This window comes from Plectropomus leopardus, chromosome 3 (genome assembly GCF_026936395.1).
Source record: "Plectropomus leopardus strain MGB_pleo_1.0 chromosome 3, ASM2693639v1, whole genome shotgun sequence".
Taxonomy (NCBI): domain Eukaryota; kingdom Metazoa; phylum Chordata; class Actinopteri; order Perciformes; family Serranidae; genus Plectropomus; species Plectropomus leopardus.
Window position 1 is genome coordinate 34,758,602 of NC_142178.1, and position 22,947 is coordinate 34,781,548.

Genomic DNA, 22,947 nt, shown 5'->3' on the forward strand with positions numbered 1-22,947 from the left:
TCTCTTCTCTTTTCATCACCCTCTTTTCCTCGTGGTGACTTATATGATGTATTGCTTTGGTTTCAGCCTCATTACGTTTTTAGCTCCACCAGGGCTGCAAGTGGATCATTTTTAATCTTTCTTTTTTTTTTTTAAATCATCAATTAATCATCTGGTATGAAATGTAATGTAAAGTAATTAAAATGTCCATCAAAGTTTCCCTGATCCATAGGTCTTTAACCCTTTGAAACCTAGAGCGACATCACTTTGTCTTGTGTTGCTTTCTAACACCTTTTCACAAATATTTAAACCTTTGAATTCTACAACTTGGTGTCAAAACTTGGTAAGAAATGTTCCACAAATTGCAATAAATTTGTGGATTTTTTGTCTTTTAAAGCTGTCTTTTGTAAATGATGTTACAAATTTTTTAAACTAATTTTCAAGTCATTTTCTTGCACTTTTTACTAATTTCTTGCGTATTTTTGGGTCATTTCTTTTTTTCGTTGCTAATTGCCTTCTTCCCATGTTTTTGAAACAAAATAACATCAATTTGCTCAGATTTCAAAGGGTTAAGTTGATGTTTTATCCAACCATGTGTGCAAAATCCAAATATATTTAATTCTTGATATGCTCAAATAAAACAAGTAATCATCACATTTAAGAGGATGGAACGAGCTGAAGGTAAATTACTTATTTCCCTGGACCTTGACTCGTAAATAACACGTTGCGACCAGGCAGAGACTCAAAATCAAAGAGATGCAAAGCAACTGCAAAACAACTACAAAAATAGGGAAAACACCACAAATAGACACAAAATGACTATGAAGAGGCACAAAACAACACACAATTACCCGAAAGAGAAACAAAATAACCACAAAGAGACACAAAACCACCACAAAGTCTGTGTTTCTAGCTCCTATGTAGGAGATGTGGTGGGGCCCTTTGCAACTGAGTGAACCATGGGCCAAATGTCTCATAATCCGCCCATGTGTCACTCAGTTTAACAATTAATTTCCTCCACTTGGTGATTCACTGGATTAACTCACCATGTTTGGCATAAATGATGCGTTACTTTTGAATTACAGGACAAGATAGTGACACTAACAGTATCCTCACAGCAGGGGGTTCATTGGCTCGACCGCTTGTTGAGTTCGTTTCAACTGTACTGCCAGACAAGAATAGATGTTGAACAATTCCTACCACTGTTTTTTCTTTTAAAGCTTAACATCTAAGTTTTTAAATGTCTTGCTTTCTACAATATCTGCCGCATGGTCCTGGAATGACTGTTGTTATGTCAAGCAAACTATTATTAGGTTAGGCAATGAAAATACAGTTAAGGACAAGGAACTTTTGGACACGGTTCATAAAAAGACAAACACTTACTGTAAGCGTGTAATACATGGGTAAACAAACCCCTGTCTCCTGCACAAAAGTCAGACTTGTTACATGCTCAACTATCATCCATACCTTCCATACCTGTACTTTTATCATAGCTACATAGAGGACATCCTACTTTCTTCACTGGCAGCGACTGGAAGAATTTGATGGACCTGAGGTGTGTAATTGTTAAACATGGACATAATTGCGAGCTGAGTTAAGTGAAAACATGCTATGTGGCTCCGGCTGGTGGGTGACATAACGCCAGTGTGGCCGTTTTGATGCAGGAAACAATATGGTGGCCGGGTAACAATGAAACTTCAATTAAACTTAAAAAGTAAGTTAAAATATGTTTGTGAAAACATTTTAGGTTAGAAATTGGTAAGGCTGAGATAATTTTGGTTCCTATTTAATCAGCACTGTTTCATTTTATAGTTTGATTAGAATTTTCTGAGATTTCTCTCCTGCTCTCTATCTTGAGCAACTACTATATGTGTTGGTGGCGACAGGCACACGGAAATGCGGGTGCACAATCTGTAGTTCGGGCAACAGCCCTAAAGCAAGCAAAAATCTGCTGGATGATGCCTTTTCCATTTAAGATGCGAGATGAGCAGGGAGATCTGGATGCTGTTAAAATGCTAAGATTGACATTGTCTTGCTTTTTAGCAGAGACAGTCTAATCGTTGCAATCTCATGAAAAAGCTCTGATTTCAGTTAAAAAACTACAAATTTAATACAGGACTGGCTTTGGGTTTAAGGGTAAAATATTTGTATGTCAGTATACTAAGTACATTCAACTTAATTTTTTTAACTTCAACATTTTTGTAGCTTATTTCACTGCTGATCCCTTTTATATCTGTCAGTCTCTTTTGCTTCATTTATCTTTATTGTTTACTCTTCTTGGACTCTGTTGTTCTCCTATAATCTCTTGTTTTCATAAACTCCTTCCTCTCCCTTAAAAACACCACTCTGTTTTGGTAAAGCCCCAATTAGGTTCAGCCACTATTCCCAAATCCAGAGACTTAAGGTGCACCTTGTGACCTTAAGCCCTGATGTCGTAGATTCTTTGTAGCTGTTTCTGTAATCGTTGTTAGCCTATGAGCGGATTTTTGCCCACCCAGCTTCATCAGACCGCTTCCCTGCTATTTCTTAACAGGCCTTCATGGCAACCATAATAACCAGGGAAGAAAACTACCCACCCATACATCTCCCTGTTTGACAGTCCTGTTTCCATCTCTGGCAGCAGGGACGCGGGTTTAGACTTCACTGTGAAATGTGACAAGTTTATTTTATTTAAAAAAACAACAACTGGGAAACCAATTGCCTTGAAATATAAGATAAAAATAAAAATAATAGTATAATAAGAAAATAAAAGTAAATATAACTATTAATCTTAATTCATGTTTACTTTATATCTGATTGTTAAATTTAAATAAAATTTAGTTAGATTTACTTGATTTTGTAAAGTTGTTGCAACTTAAAATGACTAGTTTAATTAAATCAATCTTTCAAAGTTTTAGCAACTTCAGTAAACCAAGTTAGTCTGATTTAACTTGATCATCACAAAGAGGATTTTGCCAATGATGAAGTTTTTGGAGATCTGTGAGTTCTATTTTCTTAATAAGTTTAAGAAAATACAATACAATACAAAATACTTTTCAACCAGCAGAATACAGACACATGGCACAGTAAACTTGGTTTACTGAAGTTGCTAAAACTTAGAAAGATTGATTTGCCTTGAGAATTGTAATTAAATATAAATACTAGTCTATACTTATATTTACTTCATATCTAATTGTTAAATGTACATAAATGTAGTTATATTTACTTGATTTTCTAAAGTTATTGCAACTTAAAAAAAACAAGTTTAATCAAATCAATCTTTCGAAGTTTTAGCAACTTCATTAAGCCAAATGTACTGTGTTATATATCTGTATTCTGCTAGTTGAAAACTAGTCCTATTTGTGTATTTTCATAAAGATGTTAACAAAACAAAATTTGCATATTCATCATTAGCAAAGTCCTCTGTATGATGATCACGTTACATCAGACTAACTTTGTTTACTGAAGCCAACACTTAAAAATAACAAGGTAATTTTGTGAAGCTGTTGCAACTTCAAAATGACAGTTGAAAGTAAGTAAATAAAGCTAAATTTTTAGTCAACCTAAATAGATATAAAGTAAACAAATTAAGATTTACATTTATATTTACTTTCCTTTTTCAAGGCAGTTGGTTTTCTAGATTATTTTAGGTAAGATAAGATCAACTTCTCAGATTTTACAGTGTTCTTCAGACGCAAATCCAGTAAATCAGGTTAAAATTGGTAGGTTATTTCCCCACTGTAAAGAAGCCAACTTAATGCATAATTGTTTAAAGGAATTTAAAAGTAAACTATGGCATTTATTTATCTATGAAGCAGCTTTCCACATCTAAAACGTGTCTGCTGGCAGAGTGGAAAAGCACTAAGGAGGTTTGGCTCTCCCATTGAAATGAGTACAAATTGTATTTTTTCAAATGACCTGAAACTCTTCTACATGCAGGTCGCTGACTACCAGGCTTGTAATGTCCGTTAGTATTAAAACATTATTAATTCTTCCTGCTCAACTCTCTGCTGACTTTTTTTCCAGCTCATTACTCTGTTATTTGATGGAGCCTTTTTCCTCTCTCTCTCCGTCTTTGTTTCCCCACCGAGGACGAGAGGAACGGCCTACAGTACAGCTGGGATTGGTTATTATTTACTGGCTTGGCACACACAGACACACATGCACACACACACACACACACGCAGTGGAAACAAATTGGGTGAATCTGCTCTGCACGTAGGAATGTGAGGCGCATGTGTTTGTGTGTTTTAGGTCTGGATGACAGAGCCGAGGGAATGAAAGTGAGATGGAGAGAGAGAAATTAAAGGGAGAGACAAAACAGACTGACAAAGAAGGACAGAAAAGTGACAGAAAAACGGAGATTGATTTCTTGGACTGCTTTCGTCCGTCTCGCCTGACAACAAAGGTTAAAAACACTTTTCTCCTTCAGTCTTTCTGTCTCTTTCCCCTCCTTCCTTTCGCTGCCTTTCATTTGCTAATGTCCCTTCCCTCTTTCGTCATCCCTGTCTTCGTATTTTCAACACTAAACTAGAATATCTGCACTCATTCCCTGGTCCTCGCCTTCGCCCTCCTCTCCATCTTTAGTCTTTCTCTCCCTCCTCAGAGGGGCGGCGGTGGATGAAATGATTGGGGAGGGGGGAGGGATCTGTTGCTCCGCTGATGGCGAGGAATGAGGGAGAGCAGAGAGGAGAAGTGGAGAGGTTTCTGTGTTGACCTTGTACCACTGCCAAACGGTGGGATGGTGGTAGTGGTGGTGGTGCAAGGGATTATGGGTGGGGGTTATGAGTGAGCAGAAGGGATAGAGTGAGAAATAAATGAAGGGAAAGATCTATTTCTATGGAAGGAAAGAGCAAGAAAGTTGTTCTGGGAGAACGAGGCACTTGGGTAGAACAAGACTATAAACAACAAGACGCCTTTCACAAATATTTAAATCTTTGAACTCTAAACAAACTGGTGCGATTTCTTTAAAAAACCCAAACATATATATATATGTGATTTATTATTACATTTGTTATTGTTACTATTCTTATTATTTTTTTAAACTAATTTTCAGGTCATTTTCTTGTATTTAAAAAAAATAATTTCTTAATTTCTTGCCCATTTTCTTTCGTCTTCTTCCCATGTTTTTGAAAATCAAGTTGCTTCAGTTTCAAAGGGTTAAGCTATAAATGTACTAACTAAGACCTGTACTGATTTATCTTTTTGAAAGACCATAAAGATCTCTATATACACAGGACTTTTATACCTTTAACACAGGTGATACTAGTTTATTATTGTCAGTTGAAATCATCTGACAGGACACATCAAACAAATAGTGATTAGTTTTCAGCCCAGTCGCCAGAGAAGAATTTTGGCAATGTACATTTCTGCAATCCATTAATATGTTACTTTTGTATGTTTTTAATATGTATTATATCAACATTTATAAAGTGACATAGCATATGAGCTGACTTTGTCATTGGAAGTTAGAGGTGATGTTGGATGGTGTGTTAATTAGATGCACATTTTAGTATATGCAACTATTAGCTGTAGCAAGCAAGCATTTAACTATAAAGCATGCCAGTCGAGTATACTAACATTGATATCAATGTTATTTTATAACACAAATTGCCAACTTGACATCATAAAGGTATAAACATGGAGGGCAAAAATCAATGTGTGGTCAATGGTAAGAAACTTATCTAACAATTCACATATTAGAAAATAATTTTTCATCACATGTAAAATGTAATATGGTATTAATGTTAACTGCTGTCCATGTAGAGTGAACTAGGTTAAATCTAAAAATATATATGAATTAAATGTATAAAAAATAAAATAATTTATGAAAATAAAAATAAACTGGAAAGAGCCATCAACCTCTTGTTTAAACACTCTTAGCATTAAAATGCAACCCATCTTCTTTGTAGCTTCCATGTTATTCCCACTTCAACCTCAAAGCACTGCTCTGAATATTGTACAGAGCTTTTTTAAGATCAAGTGTCTGACGAATCTAAGTCCAATATTCACTCTCTACATATCTTTAGGAAAAACAGTCTCTTTAGAAGCTTATTGCTCCACTATGTTTACCAGGTAATCACTAACTGTGCCTGCTGTTTGGTGCTGGACAGGTGCTCGTGGTAAAGCCTACAGTGGAGCTGTACAGAACTTTCTTGCTGAAAAAGGCTGATTGGTGTAGCTGGAAATTACAATGGGGAGAAACTTGAGTGTGGGAGAGGACCAAAAAAGTAAAATCAAAACAATGAGCTGAAAGATAGTGTCACTACAAGTGATGTCTTTTACAAAACAAACAGTAATTTGAGCCATTGATAGTCTAACGTGAAGTATAATTTGCTGCCATTTATAAGTGAAGATAAAGTAGAGTGTTTCTAAAAAACCTCTATGGGAAATGTAAACTTTGGAGGCACCACTTGCAGGGAGGAAGATGTTCCGTACAAACTTGCTCCAAAATAGTATCAGCTTGAAGTTTGTATATCATGACTATACATGGTTAAGTTCATCTTTGAGCTAGATAAGGATAAAGTGGAATGAGGTGGGTTTATCCTCTATTGCAGCCCTGCTGCACCACTTCACCAACCCCAACTGAGCTTCTCTATATTTGTACAGCTAAAAATATTTGACTTCTGTCTCCTGTTTGTCTACGAATGAACTCTGTAACAGTTTCTTTCTGGGATCAGACATGTTTGCTTCCAATATTTTAAAGCTAATTGCTATAGCTCCATTTACTCACTTCATTACAGGAGTCATTACAAAGTTTTGCAGTAAAAACATGTTACTCCCCAATTTCTGTCAACCTGCGTTATGTAGTGTGATGTAGTTCTTAAGTCAAGAAAAATGGAGGCCTGCCTGTTATTGAGAATGTGTCATGGTGTCATTTGAATCTGTCTATTTAGGGTTTCTGTCATTAAAAAACAAAATATCCAAAATAAAGGGACGCCCACAACAAGAACTACAACTATAACAGCGACCACAGTTTCCCACACATCTGCTATTAGAATATACACTGTTGGGTTATTAACTGCACCACACTCTCGGAGAGCAGAGCATACTCTGTGCTCAGATGGATCAGCAGAATGGCAGATGCAGTGAAGGTGAAACTTAACTATTGATTTTGCTGAATCCAAAAGTTTGCTATCACTTGCCTCTGCAGCAGCTGCTCCTCTCATCTATTGATCTGATCAGTTCTGATAGGACAGACTGATTAGTTATCCACCCAATGAGTGAAAACTCAGACTGCTGCTGTCAACAAAAAGCTCTCAAGAGTTCTGCCTGCACTGCATTAAGAAGAAATAAAAAGACAAGACAAGAAATTAAAAAATGAAAACAAACAACAAAAAAGAGAAGTTTTGTTGACCTGACCCTGCAATTGTCAGGTACCACCAGATGTAGATTTTTGATTTTGTGGGAAACAATGGTAAATGTAACTGGTAAATGAAACACTGGTGAACGAATAGTTTTTAAAAAATTGCTCAAAATGAATGCCAATGAATCCACACCACAACTAAAGACAACAACAGTGGCAAGAGATATCATTGGGTTCACATTTGGAGGGATTTGATAAAAGACAGATAATTTTATGTTTTTACCTTTTACTAAAGCATACTATATTTAACACGCAGCACTATAGGACATTTCAGACAGTGCCATGTGTGCAAAACTAAGACCATGAACTTGACTTTCTTCTTCTTTACTGTTCATAATGCCTGACTGAAGATAGGCTGAGAGAACTCCCCTTTCTTTGGTACAAATAGAATAAGAAAGTTAGGTGTCCTTTTTAACATTTAAGAGCATATTCAGTCCTAAATGGCTGCAACAAACAACACTCTGCAAAAACCCATGTGAGTCACGAGCAGCCAGTTGTGTATTTATTTTATAAAAGTCAAATCTTTCTTCTGCAACCCCTTTTAAAAAGTTAAGTCTTATGGTGAGATGTACAGAAAGTTTGCAAAGAGCCTTTTTCTAGTGAAGAACTAAGTAATATCTCTGTCTTGAGAGATTACTCCCCTGCTCCTCCTCCCCTGAAAGCCGCCACCACTCCCCTCCTAAATGGTAAAGACGCCAGTGTCAGTGTGAGAGACACTGCAGGCTCTACTGGTGGCTATTGCAGACTTGCTCTGCAGAGTTGCATCACTTAGCACTGCCGAGACACAAGAGAGAGAGAGAGAGAGAGAGAGAGAGAGAAAGAGAAGGAGAATAACACTGAGACAAATAATGGGAAAAGTGTGAGGAAAGGAAAGGGTGGGAGCCCACGTCTGACTCCCACAGTTTCTTCCCCTCCCTCCTTCCTTCTCTCTCAGTTTTTCTATTTTCCATTTTCACCGCCTGCCCCCCCACCCGCCCCTATAAGTTACCATTTTTCTTGTCCTGAGAGAAATCCACTCTCCAGAATGCTGGCACTGAGAACTTGCTGTGAATCAGAGCTGACACAATATAAAACAGTGGTTCAACACATTCAAAAGCTGTGAACACTGACAGTAAATTTCCTTTTGCTGCCGTGGCGGCTTAAACCGCTGGACTGCAGTGGCGATGGTTTTGTTTTTGTGAAGTAAGAAACGTGATATGGTCATTACTGCTTTGGATCATCTGCGCAGGCTTCGGAACTTGAAAACATATTGTGTAATTTGAGAAATACTTAAAGGAAGAACTCTTGCTTGCCTTCCATCCTTAAAAGAAACTTTTGACTCTAAGAACTGCAGCATATTTTACTTGTTGTCTCCATCTTGCTACAGTTTGTGTGGTATGAGAAGACTCCTGCTGTTTTCTCAACCCCTCACTGTGGCCTTTTCCTGCAAACCACTTTATCTTTTTGGTTTTGTCCATTGAAATGTTCCCTGATATTTGCTGTTCAAACAGGTGTCCACTTTTAGCCGTTCCCCATTAGTTTACCCCAGCCTTTACAGCCTCTCCTCCTGCCTCTGTGCACCTCCAAGTTACAAAAACAAAACCTCCTGTCATCCTCGCTGTTGCAGCGACATTGCGTAATACCTTATAAGGACGTGGGATGGAAAGATCAAAGGATGTAACCCCTAAAAAACAAGCACTGACACAGTTCCTGGAGTGATCGCCCGTCTTCTGTCACTCTTCCCTCCCACTGAAATCCATTCCTCTTATTTAAAAAAAACCCTAAAGTACTTATTTTTTTAAAATTTACATCTCCAATCCGGCTCAAGATTTGAGAATTAGATCTGGATGACTAGTTATATCTCAGTTTTACCCTTTGTATTTTTAAAAATTTATTAGATTTATTCTTTGTTTAGAAGGAGAGAATGACAAGTAAAATTATTAAAATATACCCTGAAGTGAAGAATGTGACTTGATGTGTGTTTCTGCGTTGACAGAATGACAAGGAAATTTAAGAAAATTGAAAAAGGGGAGTTCAAAAAATGCTCTGGAGGATAAAAAATGGGAGAGAAGAAAAAGGAGTGGGAGGTGCAGAGGGCAGAGGAGAGGGGAGGAGAACAGGAGAGGTATGCTCTGCTGGAGGACTGGGAGAGGAAAACCACAGGAAGGAGTGAGAGGGAGGGAAGTAAAGAGAGAGAGAGAGAGAGAGGAGTAAAAAAATATGGGGAGGGTGAGGCCAGATCAGGGCGCCGTGGAAGCAAAAGTTTCCTGTGAGAGGGGGAGAGACTCTCATGTGTGTGTGTTAGTTTATACACCCGAGGGGGGCATTAACTCTGTACTGTATGTGTCTGTGCAGTTTAACATATAATTGTGTGAAAAAACATTCAGTTTTTAGTATTTTTCTATGAGAAACTTCCATTCCTAAATGAGGTCTTGTGTATATTTTGTATGTTGCACGTGTTAATGGATGTGACTGAATGTATATAGGCACATGCGTTGCTGCTTTCTTGAGGACATGGAGGCATCAGCAACACCGGTTGCACATGTGAACTATTTTTTAGATGTGCAAAGTGTGTGTTAATTTTTGACATTGAACTGTAAATTTGTGTGTATTTGCTGTGTGTGTGCACGAGCATACTGTTGTGAGTCCACTGAAAAGCTACAGTCCTCATATGATATGGGTGTGACCGAATGTATAAATGCACATGTACTGCGTGTGTCGTTACTTGTTTTGCTGTCTTTCTGAGGACCGAGGTTTAAATGGTTGTTGTGAGGACAGATCGCCATTGTGAGGATATTTTGGCCTGTCCTCACTACTTCAAAGGACTGTTTGATGGTTATAAGTCTAGTGTGTAGGATTTAGGGGGATACATTTGCAGAAATGAAATATAATGAAATAAGTATGCTTTCTTTATTCATCTAAAAACAAAAACTGTTAACTATCTTACAAACTAAGCTGTTGTATATGTATGTATGTTGTATATCTACATATGGAGAGGGTCCTCGTCTACTGAGATCACCATGTTGCATTCTCACACATTCACCTCTCCCTGTGCTCATGTGGTTCAATTATGGGCCCACTGTTGTTCCCTTTAACATCTGTTTAGTGAAAACAAAAGTTAAAGGTCCAGTGTGTAATGTTTAGGGGAATATATTGGCAGAAATGAAATATAATACAACAAGCATGTTTTTTTTAGTGTATAATCACCTGCAAATAAGAAGTGTTTGTTATTGTTAACTTAGAATAAAGAGGCTATATCTACTGAGGGAGTGGGTCCTTGTCTATGGATCACTATCCATAGATCAGAACAGACAAACTAGGCACTGGCTTTAAATAGGGTCATTTGCATTTTCACATTTTTGCTTTGGCCATGGTGGTTAGCAGCACCTCTGCAGCAAGAGCATTTCAAAAAGGCCACTGATTTGTACCGTGTACATGTCAACTGTTCTTGCATGAAATGTTAACCTTTTGTCGCGATTTGGCCTTTCATTCACATGACAACAGCTTTTTTAGGGCCTTAAAAACAGCTGGACTTAACATGTGCATTATATTTCAGACAAATAGCCACGCATAAGTAGGAGGACAACAATAACAGCAATGTCAGATTACTGAGCTGTGTTTGTGCTGCTGACTCTACTGAGTTATTAACGCTGTTGGTTTTCGTGCATGCAATCGCCATCATCTTCTTGTTTGTTTATACTCACAGTTCTGCAGAAGAATGCCTTTATGCGCAGGCGCGTGGTGTTCTTCTATTATATAAAGTTACACAAAAAACTACTGGCCTGGCATGCATACTAAAGCACTTTCAGTTGTTTTTGTGGATACGTGTACACAAGGATCATTTTAACAATGTTGTCTATGAACACAGATATCTTTTAAGATACAGAGGAAATACTTTTCTATTTTTAGTAGGGCCGTCCTTGTCTTAACATGACCTAAATCACCGGGTCCTTTTGTTTTAGAAAGGAGACCTCTGTGGATAATTCAGCTCCCAGTTAAAAAACCTCCTAAACGTCTGAATCAGGGATAAGGTGAGTACACATTAGTGGGTGCTGACTTGCCAAACAGTGTCAGAAAAACACAGATTCTTGACGTGAAACTATTTTATTCAGTGTTTTTACTGGCTTAAATCACATCTGTTTTTAAAATGAAGAGACCTCTGTGGATAATTCAGCTCCTGGTAAAAACCTCACTGAGGGAGACGTTTCAGCTGGTTGCAATCTGAGATCCCAACAGCTTGACGCCATTAAATCACTATTTCTCGAAGACTTGGTTTTTAAGTTAAGGTTTAGGTTAGGTTCAAAAAAAGAGGAGGTTTAAGGTTTTGGATGTAGTTGACATTCGGGACTAAGAAATGCAGTATGTAAGTAATGGTCCTCACAAGTTTAAATAACAAACTTGTGTGTGTGTGTTACTTAAAAAGTGCTAACCCTCCTTACATGTGTTTAGAATATTCACTATATGTGACTGTGAGTGTGTGCATGTGTGCAAAAGTACACGTTTGTGCACAAGTGTGTGAATCGCCAAAGTATGTGTTTTGCTAGGCAGTAGGGGATCCATAAGAGGGTCCGGGCATGCTGCCCAAACGCAGGTCATTGAGGGAAAAGAGGGGGAGGAGCTGCTGGAGGTTTGGGGAGCTCACGTGTGGTTATGAGTTTTGCGCATGCCTGCTGGTGTGACTTGAGTCTGCATGCGTGCCTGGATACATATGGTCCTGTATGTGCGTGCCGTCACAATACCCCTGAATAGCAGTGTGTGTGTGTGTGTGTGTGTGTGTGTGAGTGAGAGTGAGAGAGAGAGAGAGAGAGAGAGAGAGAGAGAGAGAGAGAAGTCAGCGAGGTTGCTGTGGAATGTGAAACCAGTGTGCTGAGGTAGCTGGCAGGACGGCACAAGGACCTAAACACTGACTTCATTGTGGTTTAGCCTCTGCCTCATATTATGTCGGGGGATCCTGACGGTGATTGTGGAAGAATTTGTGGTGACAGCAAGTTTAGAAGTTAAAGAGGTGTACATGTAGCTGGAAAGTTGCCGGTTTTAATCCCAGATTGTGTGTTTGGAAAGCCAGCCAGTGAAAGTAAATTAAGAATCTTTTTGCTGCCAGCTATCATTAAAGAGCCATATAGTGAGACACCCAACAGAGGTTTTGCAGTTGTGTCACAAATCTACTTGCAACCCACGTCTGGCGCCATTGAGTTCCACCGGAGGCAAATACTGGCTAAATATGTAACAACTGGCTAGAAAAACAGATATCTAAAAACTTTTTTTTGTGCCGTGGGTGTTAAATTTCAAGGGAAAGTGAAAGATCTATATGGCAATTCTTTTTCCAAACTTAGGAGAAAGAAATAATTTGACTTTATGTGTTTCTTGCAGAGAGTTTGATGGAAAAAAAAAAGAAAAACACCTCTCATGTTTGTGTGTTAAGGCCTAGACACACCAAAACAACATCAAAGAATAAGGGAAAGAAGGCAGACTGTTGCTTTACCTCACATCACCTGTATCTCAGCCAAAAAGTTGTGCTTGAACACTCTGCAGAGACTACAGCCATTGCTCAACTAGCACATACTTCCTGTGCCTGTGTGAGAGGAAATAACTTGCCCTACCAGCAGGCGGTGGGATCAATAGGACAAATTCGTGCTGCTAGTTAGCAGTTACCACATTATCAATACGCTCATTCCATATTCAAAGAACAAAAGTATTTACTGTGCTGAGCATATAGACAGGTAGACAGACTATTTGGTTAGGGTTTGGAAAAGATTGTTCAAACTACTCACATTACGTACACTCATGTGACTAATGAGTAACAGGTGACTAACAACAGAATAACTCATCAGCTTCACACAGGACATGAACAACAGTCTCCTGGGTCAAAGTTCTGTGTTTTTTGGACCCATCCACTTCCCCTCCGACCCACTCTCAGTGGACTTTGGCACTCTTTATACTACCTCAGTTGCTCTGAATGTCTAATCACGACACAAAGAGGTTTACACAGAGTTTGGTTGGAAGCGCGGTGTGTCTCATACAGATGCTAAAGGTTGTTCCTAGCGACACAGCCCAAGTGTCACATTTTGACGACAGAGCGTAAGACCAGGCTGGCCTATGACAACCTCACATTTTTTTTCTCATGTAACCCTTGCCAAGAAATCAAATATCTATTTGCCAAAACGTCAAAGTATTCCTTTGATTTCTTCGTTTTACAGTTTCTCCTCCAAAGCAGTGTATAGAATGAGTTTTGGCTCGTCATCATACTGTACCTACAGTAAAAAATACTATTATCTTTTAATGTTTCTGTACTCCTAATTTATTGTTACTGCCTTCATAAACAAGAATTGAACGGTAATACCAGATTAGTGTTTGTAGGCGATGGTAGACAGAGCAGATATCAGACTTGCAGAGATTATCTTTAAACAAACAGATGCCTGAGGATGTTCCCAGCAGCTCTCAGGTGTGATTGTTGTGCAACAGTGTGAGTGAAAAGCAGAGTGTTGTGTCAACTTTCACTGCAGCTGTCAAGCATTTGTTCACAGGTTTGGTCCACTTCACTGCACAGTTTCCCCTCTTGGTTTCCTCCTGTGAGATTTTTTCCTTTGAAGCAGATATCTGGATCCTGAGTCATCTGGTCTAACAAGAACTTACGAGTTGAGTCATGGACCAGGGTGGCTTTTTGTCTCATGCTTCACCCAGAGTATCATACCACGATGGGTGGAAAACCTCTGAAAAATCTGGTTAAGTCCCTCAGTGAAGGCCGACCACAGAAATGTAGAGGATAGCAGTAACAAACCCACATCATAATGCTTCGCAGAGGTTTTTCCCCCAGGATCTGAGCAACAACTAAAACTCACAACACAGGACAGGACCCTGCTATCACTCTCAAATTCACTGAATGGTCTCAGAATGCATAAACTAGGACAGAACAGCACCTCAAGGCCATTGTTTCAAATGTCAGGAGTTTAAGAGTACTTTGACTTCAAATATGGTCATTTTCGAAAAAAATATCATGCACGGAAAAATGATTTTAAGCTTCTTTCCTATTTAAACAAACTTTTAAAACTTTTTGCTTCAATGTAAATGTAAAACATGCACATTTGATAAACCATGATTGAATTTTTAATATTGGTTATTTTGGGGAAAGCACAGATGTTACTAATAAGATTAATGATAGCTCTGTTCTATTTAAGTGTCCCAGTAAACCATGACGGTGTGACAATGAGCCAGCATGCACAATAGCAGGACTCTGTAAGTGAGGCAGACAAATGGAATCAAGCAATTATTATTTTTATTATTGACAACTGTGCATTTCCTATTGTGAAGCATCTTGTGGAATGTCTTGTAGAGCCTGCAGAGACGATGGTTTTTGGCCTTGAAACAACTAGTAGTCATATCTGTCTACTGTAACTTACTGAAGTAGGATTTCTTCAGTTCAGTCATCATCTATTCACCCTCATGCAGATGAAAAGTGGGGTGAAGTTTCATAATCCACAGAACACTGCCAGAGGGTCACGTGGAACAGGCGTTGCACTCATCTCACAAACAATTGAAGCACATGGTGACCAGGATTCAAACGTTTAAAAAAAAAACATAATAAAACTACAAAATGTTGCTCATTCAAAGAAATCCTATTGTCCTGAAGCCCAGACATGCCAAGTTGTTTTGAAAACATCACTGGCACCATGCTTTTAGCCTTGTTCTAGCCTGTAGCCTTTAGCTCCCAGTGTGGGAGCCGTGTTGATGTATGCATGCTCATGGGAAACCCCATACACAGGACTACAATGGAAACCAAGCCACTTCTGATACCAAAATTTTGTACTGTTGCCTATACATGTGTAAAACATATGCAGATATTTGTTTATAGAGCTTACTAAACAATGTATCCTTATTAACTGTACAGATTGAATTTTGCTTTCATTCTTTAAGTTTATTATACTTATTTATGTAAGTGTGTTTTAGCTTGAACAATTTCACTATTTTGTTTGGGACTACTGCAGACTTAAGTTCAATTATGATTACCTCCTTTAGTCATATGAATAAATTGCATATTTGTGTCACCTTGCCTTTAGGTCCTAACTGCCATGGTCTTTTTAATATGCTGTTATTCCTGGTCCAATGAAATGTGTGTACTGTCAGCTGATGTCATTTTTAGTTATTTATGCTGTATTTGCCACACACTCTACAGCAGCTGCATGTGGCTTATTTTGTCTACAAGCCACATAATTTAAATTATGATTTAATAAGATGTGTCTGTAGCTGTGACTGTAGTTGCTTGAACTATTTCACAATAATTGAAAGGCCAAACTTATTTTTAATACAGCACACAACTGAAATGATTCAGCTGTCTCTAAAACAAAAGACATTTATTTTTACGGAGATGATTTGAATGCAGTTGTATGTTAACAAGTGTTTTCCTCACAGTCACACAGTTTTGTCATCACTTCAGATCTCTGCTTTGCACTAATGTCAATGGCAGATTGGTGCAAATATAAATGTACTTACCTGATTGGTCAGTGCTCTGTAGGTAGATGACGTACTTTGACCGATGCATCAGACTTGTATCATTTCACTGTGAAGGCAGGGAGGGACTTCCTGTGGCAGTTAACACTGATAAGAGACCTGTGGATCCCTGTTAGAGAGACAAGGGGCATGTGAATTTATGTAACTGTAATGTAAACATTGTAATTGTAATTGTAAATGTGTCATTAATTAGTGCACTAATCAAAACAAACAAAGCAAAGCAACTTTGTTTTTTTTTCTGGTTAGCATTAGTTTAGCATCGGTTTTTCACACATACCAGTTCAATGCATGCTTTAAAAACTAATAAAACGGGTATTAAGATTTGTTAGGATTATAGGAAAACATATGACAGGATAATTTATAACACAAAGCTCATTTTAAAGTTGGGGTTAGGGTTAGGGTGAATACATGTCAATGTTGTGTTTGCAGCTTGTTGTGCAGCTGCCAACTGGCCAAAAAGCACATTCGTTACAGTCATAGACTGTATTTAAAGATGGACAACGTGTCCCCATTTACCCCTGCTATGCCTAAGTGAAGCTAAAACATCCCAGATATGGCCACTACCATCTTGCAATGGTGACATAATTCGGAGCCGGAGTCTACACAGTAGTGATATCTGCGGTGGGGGAGTTTCCGTCAAAACACCTGTCTGACCAGTCGCAAGCAGATCCATTGAATGCAAGCGCATTGATTGTCTGACACAGCTGACAATAAAAATCCCCTTGTGTAGAAGTGAATAACTCATTAATGCTGAATTTATCTTAAAAACGATCACTTGAACAGACAACAGGGTGTGTACTTTGAGTTTTTAGTTTGGCCTATGTCCCATTCTCTAACATAGAGGGAGCAGGCTCTATGACCTATACTGCAGCCAGACACCAGGGGGCGAGTGATTGAAAAGCTACACTTTGGTGGAACTGTCATGTTGCCCATCTTGATATACAGTCTATGGTTACAACACAACTTCAAAAAATATATATAAAAAGACAAATCACTGACACTTTTAAAAACACACCAGAAGCTAGATTAAAATGTTTTGCAAAGCAGAAGCGTATCAACATACTACCTTAAGGAATTTAATGCAAAACTGTAGCAAAGCTCTGAAAATAACATAGGTACCCATAACAAGAACAATTTATTTTGTGACACACTGAACATTTGATTGAAAATAGATATTGATAGTCATTTATGCTTCTCTCTCCACAGGTTGGCAGGAGAAACCAGCAGCCATGCTGTCATTGGACGAGCCGCTTGACTTGAAGCTTCCCTCAGGACGGACAAACAGTCCAGTCAGATTAGGAAAGAGGACTTGTTCTTCCTCTATCTGCGCCCCTCTTAGCGCCACACGACCACGCCTGCTATGCACAACCTTTCCGTCTCCACCATCTTCCCCAGGTAAGAGTTAACCAGGTAAACTGAAGCACAGTATCAGCTGACATATCGACAAATGTCTCCATGATTTCTTCCTTCTCTCGAAGACACACACGACATTCCTTTGCTGATGCAGTGATTTAGACTATACTGTGATAATGCAATAGAACAATAACTGGATTCTGTGTTCTCACTTTCCCTCTAACTTAATATAGTAAATCCAATGAGTGGCAGCTGTCCTCAAATAGACATACATTGTCCCCAGATTTGTCAGTGTGGCTCATAACAGGAAGAGCGTGACTCTGACACAAAATGACCTCAAAGATAACCACAACATGGCCTCTGTGGTGGTCTGAATGGACTGTATAACTTCATACCTTGTAGCTCAGGTGCTCAATTATGTAACTAGTCTTTAATTTGGTAAGGGGTGTTATTGGCGACTGGGTGTGTATTGTCTTGTTGTTTAGAAATGCTATTTTGTTCTCTCATTTGTGTACTTCCTGTGGTCCCCTTTTGGTCTATAGGCAGGTTCTCATTAACCCTCAAATTGTACAAATTGAAATTGCAAATCTAAAAAACATCTAATAGAAGTAAGTCAATTAAAAAAAAATTCCCATTTGTTGCAAATAAGTTTTTACGCCCGCATGAGCGGGTATTTCAGGCGATTCGAAAAAGCCAGATTTCATAAAAATGCAATGGAATCACTTTTTCTGCTTTTATAGGTCACATGATGCTATGGCTACGCGCTTGTCGTTAGGAGCTAGCTCTCTTAGGCATGATGCACAGGTGCTACGAGAGCTATTACTGCATCACATAACTCCTCAAAAGTTGAGTGGATCATCCGGAAGTTTTGAGCCACAATTCCTCTGAAAACGTGGACTGTCATCTCCCAGAAATCCCTTGGGGGCTTGCCTTTCTATTATCGCCATAACATGCCAACGTTGCATTTGATTGGAAATAATGGCGGCCAGTGCATTGGATGCAATAGGAATAAACCTGCTAATGTTTTGAACATCCAACGCCATCTATCTCTGAATGATACTGTGAGAGAAGTTGCATAACATCACTCATCTTGCAATTGTGTTTTATTGACATTTTGAAAATAATGCTTAAGTTTTGCATGAATCAGTAATGTAAACCTGCCTTATGATATTCTCAAATGGTGAAATGGACACCAAGATTTCCAACAGCAGGATTGGAGTAGAAAAAGGCACTAAAAGCAATATTACTTGGTATTTTAATCAATATGATGAAATTAAACAATTATGTTGAATTTTTTAAGTGTTCCTCATATCGATCAAACAAGCTTTTACCCAACCTGTCTGAGGTTAGAGGTTTACACAAAGTGCAATAAGGGCTCAAAGACCTTCACCATGTCAGGGTTGCAAAATGTACCCTCACAATATTAGTTTAAAATATCCAAATGTGCACAAACAGCACATTTGGATATTTAAACCTCAGTTATCAGCTAACCCAACTAAATAGGCCACCTACAGTAAATAGAGTTTAATACTGCTTATGAGCCATTATATGGAAAGGTTTTACTTCAGTTTGACCAATGTAACATCGGCCGATTTTACATGTAATCTACAATCTAGAGTCCCAGTCCTCCCCTCAAGAACGACCCGGGTCCTGCTTCAGTCCTCCAGCCATGGACCTCAGCATGTCACCCTCCTCCCGCCATGCCTCCTCCCTTTCCCCGTCACCTTCCTCCCCATCCTCCCCTTTCCCCTCTTCACCCCTGGAGTCTCCTCACAGCAGCAGCAGCCCTCAGCCGCATCTCTTCTCACGGGTGAGTGCAGGCATTCACATGGTGACACTACATTTAACAGTGTCTGCTTTGGTTCCAGTGCATTACAACTTTCAATATCATCCAGTGTCGTGATTTTATAAATCATATCAGTCGGGCCACAGATAATTAGAGATTTATGTTTTTTCTTTTTTGTATTAAAAAAAGTGTTTCATTGAACAAAAGTGCCAGAATAATAGCTGCCGTCTTAGCTCTGTTTTTGGTCTCTACCAAATTCTGACGGCAATAATTCTCAAATAGCTGCTAAAAGCTACATTATGTTCACTGGTTGGTTCCTAAAAGGTAGTGCACAATGTGATTTTGGAATCTTTTTAATGAAAACAGCTGTTGCTGTGGCCAAAAATGACACAATGAGAGTGGTGACAGTGAATTGACACAGTAAAGTTGTAGCCTGGACAGCCACTCGAATGATGAGTGAACCCCTCCACATTGGTACATAGTAAGGAATCTCTCAGTTTATCATCGTCCAACAGACCAACAGCTGATGTGTTCCAAGATTAGACTGTACTAAAAGATAAGATCATAGCTGCTTTAAACTCGATGATAAGAATCGAAACAGTTTCATAAGCTCAAGGGAAGACTGTTCTGTGTTGTGTATCTTCACGTCAGCATTTAATCTCATCTAAAGGCACGCCTATGGCCTTCTCAGAACAATCCAAGCAGAGATTGTAGCTGAATGTGCTCCACTCTTCTTCAACAGGAGTGAATTGAATTGGGATCCAGGGAGCGAATCTAATTTGCTGCTGCAGTGTCTGCGCGGCAGCACACAGCCAGCCAGTGACTCTGTCTAAATCAAATTCTAGCCATGCTTGAGTGGTAAAACATGAAACACACAGCTTCTTTGTTAGACCATCAAATCTCCCCTCATGGCCCAGTTTCATCTTTTAGCTCAGAAAGTACCGAGTTTAAATAGTCTAAAACATTAAAAGTGGAGTGTGAGAAGCACTCAGTGTTTCCCCCGGACACACTTCAAAGATGTCTTTGAAACTGATGGCGGCGGCTTTTTGTCTGTAATAATTCATTTAGCAGACCAGTGTGAATTTCCCTTCCAATTTTAAACACGCAGAACTTCTGACCATCTTTACAAAACCCCGCAATGCATTAATAAACACGGAACCAAAGATGGTGGTCTAAAACAAGCTTGTCCTCCCCGGCTGATGTTACCTTTTTCTCCATCCTCCTCTCTTTCAGGAAGCAGCTCGTCATCCAGGTCTGGAGGGCGGCGCTTCACCGCAGGGTTATCCATTTTATCTGCCGATTGGGAGCCCACCGAGAGCATACAGCTTTCCCTCCTCCATGTTCATCGGTCCCAACAGAGAGAAGCAAGTTTCACCAGAGCCCTCATTGGATGGTCAGCTGGCCTGCCGTTGGATGAAGGTGAATAGACAAAAACAAATTAATACACACTCAGAGGCTTTTGCCACTATTCTCTACAGCTGATGCAATTATAAGTTGTGTAAACAATGTGTTTAGCCACAGCTTTCATCAGGTTTGCTTTATATTGATTTCACACAAAATATAATTAAAGGTCTCAGGTCTGCACATGCAGCCCTGGTCAATAAGATGCACTGAATTTCGGTAATGAGATAATAACTACAGTAATGACCCTTTCCACCTGTATGGAACAGGTTTGGTTCCAGTTCCCGCAGTTAATTTTGAACAGTCCAGAGAATTTCGATCAAAAATAAATTGGTTCAGAACCGCAATAGTTGGTTCCCCGCTGAAACCAAAAATAGCTGGTTTTCCTTGACCTGAGGTGCGAACAGCAACAATGGAGAGATAAAGTAAGAAATCGTTGAGAAAAAAAGAACATACATAGATCTCATTAATAGTTGGTTCATGCTTGTGTTTCAGGCAAAATTATTGGATATCTATCTACTAACAGAACAAGAGGTTGCAGGTAAACAATGCAATCCACATTTTTTTCTACCACTGTTTACGTCCACTGTGCGTTGTGCCACACCTTCCATTAATGACACATCTTTGGATACAATAGTTCAGAGCAAAAATGGTGGAAATGCCAACTGGTTCATGAGAAAGTTTCCAAGATTCCCAAATGGAACCGATTCAAGTCCTAGAGCTAATCTGGTGGGAAAGGGACATGAGAGTCTCATAAAGGACTGGGCAAAAAAAAAAAAAAAAGACTGCAACTATTACTCTTGCCACAAGGTGGTGCTAAGAGCAAAATATGATCACGACTAGCAGTCACGCATAGAGAGACACAAAGTATGACTCAGAGAAATTTGTGCAGAAATTTTGACGTTATGTTTATTTAAACAGGAAATTCCAAACATTCACATGCTGTTGCATGTTAAATGTGAATTTAGGAGGTTTTGTGTGGACAATTTACTTTATGTGTGACCATTCTTTACTCATTGCAGCTCTTTCAAAGCCAGCGACAGAAACAGGGCCACAGGAGAAAGTTCAGCTCAGAAGTGTTTTAAGATAAAATGGCTCTAATGTTTCAAAAAAGTCAAGAAAACAAATAATCCTATCTGGTCAAAAGACTTGCAATTTGATTAAAACCAAATGTCGTCAAAATAAAAATATCAGCTTGACGTTCTTTAAGATTTGATTGAAGCAAAACTTTCCAAAAAAACAGAGACATTTCAGCCATGATGGATCAGAAGCATTTAAACCAAAAGAAAACCCCCGAACTAAACCCATAAAGTTCCCCAAAACATATTGAAGTTGGAGTAGTGTATCAGTATATATACAGTACATCTCTGCCTGCTTCTCTATCCTGCAGTGCCACCTGCTGTTCGACTCACTGCAGGACTTGGTTGATCACATCAACGACTTCCATGTGAAGCCTGACAAGGATTCTGGGTACTGCTGCCAGTGGGAGGGCTGTGCTCGAAACGGCAGGGGCTTCAATGCCAGGTATGTTCAGCCTGTTAGACAAACTGCTGTAATGCAAATATCCTGGTAGAAGCACCATCTTACTGTGTGCTAAAGGCTCACATGTACTGACTGTTTGTGCTGCCTCTGAACAAAGTAAATGTTACTATTAAATGGCTGTGCCACAATATATGGTCAAAAAATATAGTTTTTATGTGTTGTGTTTAGTTTAAAGTTATTTTTTCAGCTGTATTTTGCAGTATTGTTGGAAAATGTTCAGAAAAAAAGCCACTGTAAATCAAAGTTACAAAAGCAGCTAACTATTACTGTCAGTTAATTATTGTGGATTCATTTTTTTCTTAAACAGATTTACATTTGAGTTTATATAATGTTGTCAGAAAGGAAAACACATACACACAATGCCACAAATTTAACAAGGTAAGAAAAAAGTGACAAAATAGTGTTGTCAGAAGGATTTATAAGATGATGCTGATTCTGTAAATCACTGTTTGCCATTCCAGAGTTGAGGTCCCCTAAGAGCGATTTTTAAAAAAATGATTGCCAACAGTTTACGGTTTCCTGATCCTCTCAGACTCTGTGCAGGTTGATAAGGAAGTGGTATTTCAGTGATACAGTCTGGGATCTGTGAAGTGCTACTGTTCAACAAATGTTTAAAAAAAATACAAAGGTATTTGAGTAATGCTGATATGAAATATAAAGCAATAAGCACATCTTCATATTAAATTTATTTTAAATCAAAGTTATCACTTATTATGTTTTGTCAAATAACTTATAAGTTAATTAATTTTGGCGCTGTCAGTAAAGCCTTAATATATATTTTAGTGGGTCTTTTTTAGGCCCACTACAATGCTCAGCAACAATTTCAAAAATTCACGATTTGGCAGTTATTGTAAACAAACTTTATGGTTCATTTGTATTTATTGAGGAGTGTTAAAAGCAACATAACCTAATAAAAGATGCATAAAGCGGTCAGACAGCTCTCTGAATTGCAGAGGCATGTGTCAGGTGGGAAAGTCAAATCTTATTTGCCAAAGGCAGGCTAAGTTTTATTGGCAAAAAGGGAGATTAACTGAAAGAAATGATGTTTGCTTAACAG

General features: G+C 38.7%; 1 protein-coding gene across 2 annotated transcripts in view; it reads left to right on the forward strand.

Moving 5' to 3' along the window:
• The window catches only part of LOC121942650 (zinc finger protein GLIS2-like), a 36,587-nt gene that overhangs the window by 6,115 nt on the left and 7,525 nt on the right, over window positions 1–22,947 (forward strand). Inside the window, exons 2-6 of one of the 2 annotated variants that reach the window (XM_088074288.1) lie at window positions 4,213–4,366; window positions 17,015–17,203; window positions 18,778–18,971; window positions 20,181–20,366; window positions 21,739–21,872. In XM_088074288.1, the coding sequence (XP_087930414.1) occupies window positions 17,038–17,203; window positions 18,778–18,971; window positions 20,181–20,366; window positions 21,739–21,872 (680 nt within the window). In that variant the 5' untranslated portion in view covers window positions 4,213–4,366; window positions 17,015–17,037. The remainder of the gene's footprint in view (window positions 1–4,212; window positions 4,367–17,014; window positions 17,204–18,777; window positions 18,972–20,180; window positions 20,367–21,738; window positions 21,873–22,947) is intronic. The other variant, XM_042485914.2, reaches the window with a different exon arrangement.